This window comes from Perkinsus marinus (assembly GCF_000006405.1).
Source record: "Perkinsus marinus ATCC 50983 genomic scaffold scf_1104296958644, whole genome shotgun sequence".
NCBI classification, from domain to species: domain Eukaryota; phylum Perkinsozoa; order Perkinsida; family Perkinsidae; genus Perkinsus; species Perkinsus marinus.
In genome coordinates, this window is record NW_003206692.1 from 3 (window position 1) to 1418 (window position 1416).

At 49.9% G+C, this 1416-nt stretch overlaps 1 protein-coding gene across 1 annotated transcript; it reads right to left on the bottom strand.

Moving 5' to 3' along the window:
• Window positions 1-278: 278 nt before the first annotated feature.
• Window positions 279-797, bottom strand: Pmar_PMAR027159 (hypothetical protein; the record flags this gene model as incomplete). Its single annotated transcript, XM_002774243.1, has 3 exons — window positions 279-361; window positions 421-578; window positions 632-797. Coding segments are annotated over 3 exons (407 nt in total), but the record flags the coding sequence as incomplete, so codon positions are not given.
• Between the last annotated feature and the right edge of the window lie 619 nt (window positions 798-1416).

Genomic DNA, 1416 nt, shown 5'->3' on the forward strand with positions numbered 1-1416 from the left:
CTGCAGATTACAGTCTCTCATTGCGAGCAAGAAGAGCCTTATACCCAATTTGTCACCTGAGCGACCATTCCACCGAGGAACGGACCAGCGAATGACGAGACGCTCGAGACAATTGGGATGAAGGACATCCAGAAAGTAAGCATGTTGCGGTCAGACATCCAATCGGTTATGTACCTGGAATGAGGACGAACTGAGGGGGTATCAGACGAATAAGCGAAGAGGAGCCACTGGATAAAATAATTGTAGACCCAGAGGTACCATCGTGGATGACTTCTTACACAATAATAACGACCCTTGTACCACCCACGAAGCCGGTGAAAAAGCGAAAGCCAACGAGTGACCAAAAACTCCAAGACAGCGCCTAACACAAAAGATAATACATTGTATAATCGAAGTCGTCGAGGTCACAAAGAGAATCACCTGCATGAGAAATCCGACTGCTGTTAGAAGCTCGCAAATAAGAATCGCATTCCAACGACCAGTGTGATCAGAAATGGGCCCCATGACGGCGGAGGAGAAGCATCTTCCCACTATGTACGACATGGTGATGATCGACACAGCAAGGCCAAAGCCCATGCCTGAAAGGAGGTGACGGATCGACAGTCACCGAGTCCGTCATCATAGACCTCACCTGGTACACCATTCTCTCTAATGAAGAGTTCATAGCCCGGAGCCAAGAGATTGTCGCCGAGGAAATCAGTAAAAATACACATCATAGCGATGGCGAAGTCCACCCTCAGTCGAGGAGGGGTGGCACGAAAAAGTTGAGAATTCGATACCTTGGCTTTTACAGACATTAACTAGATGAACAAAACTCACAAAGAAACGTATCCTCATGGCATATCGGCCCCTCAACCGAAATAGAATTGACTAACAGCGAAATTGATCCATACCCAGATGGCATATCGGCCCCTCGAGCGAAATTAAATTTACTAACAGCGAAATTGATCCGTATCCTGATAGCATATCGGCCCCTTAAGCGAAATTGATTTCCACTCTCACTCGGAGACGAGGCTGTTTCGGATGTTTCGACAGAATTCAGGTCTCGACGTCATACGCCCCCAGGACTGATTGTACTGGGCATACCTAGGCCCTAGAGTCTAGGGGTGGCAGAGGCCCCTCAAAAATTGCTCTTACCAAGGCACTTCCCATCTTGCAGTGGCACAGGCCCTCCCACAAACCGATCCCGGACATATCTCTTACTGGCATAGGCGCCCCCACATACCGATCTCCCGCATATCTCGAGGTGGCATAGGGACCCCACATACCGATCTCGGGCATATCTCGGGTGGCATAGGGACCCCACAAACATATCTCGGGCATGTCTCGAGGTGGCATAGGGACCCCACAAACCGATCTCCCGCATATCTCGAGGTGGCATAGGGACCCCACATACCGATCTCGGGCATATCTCGG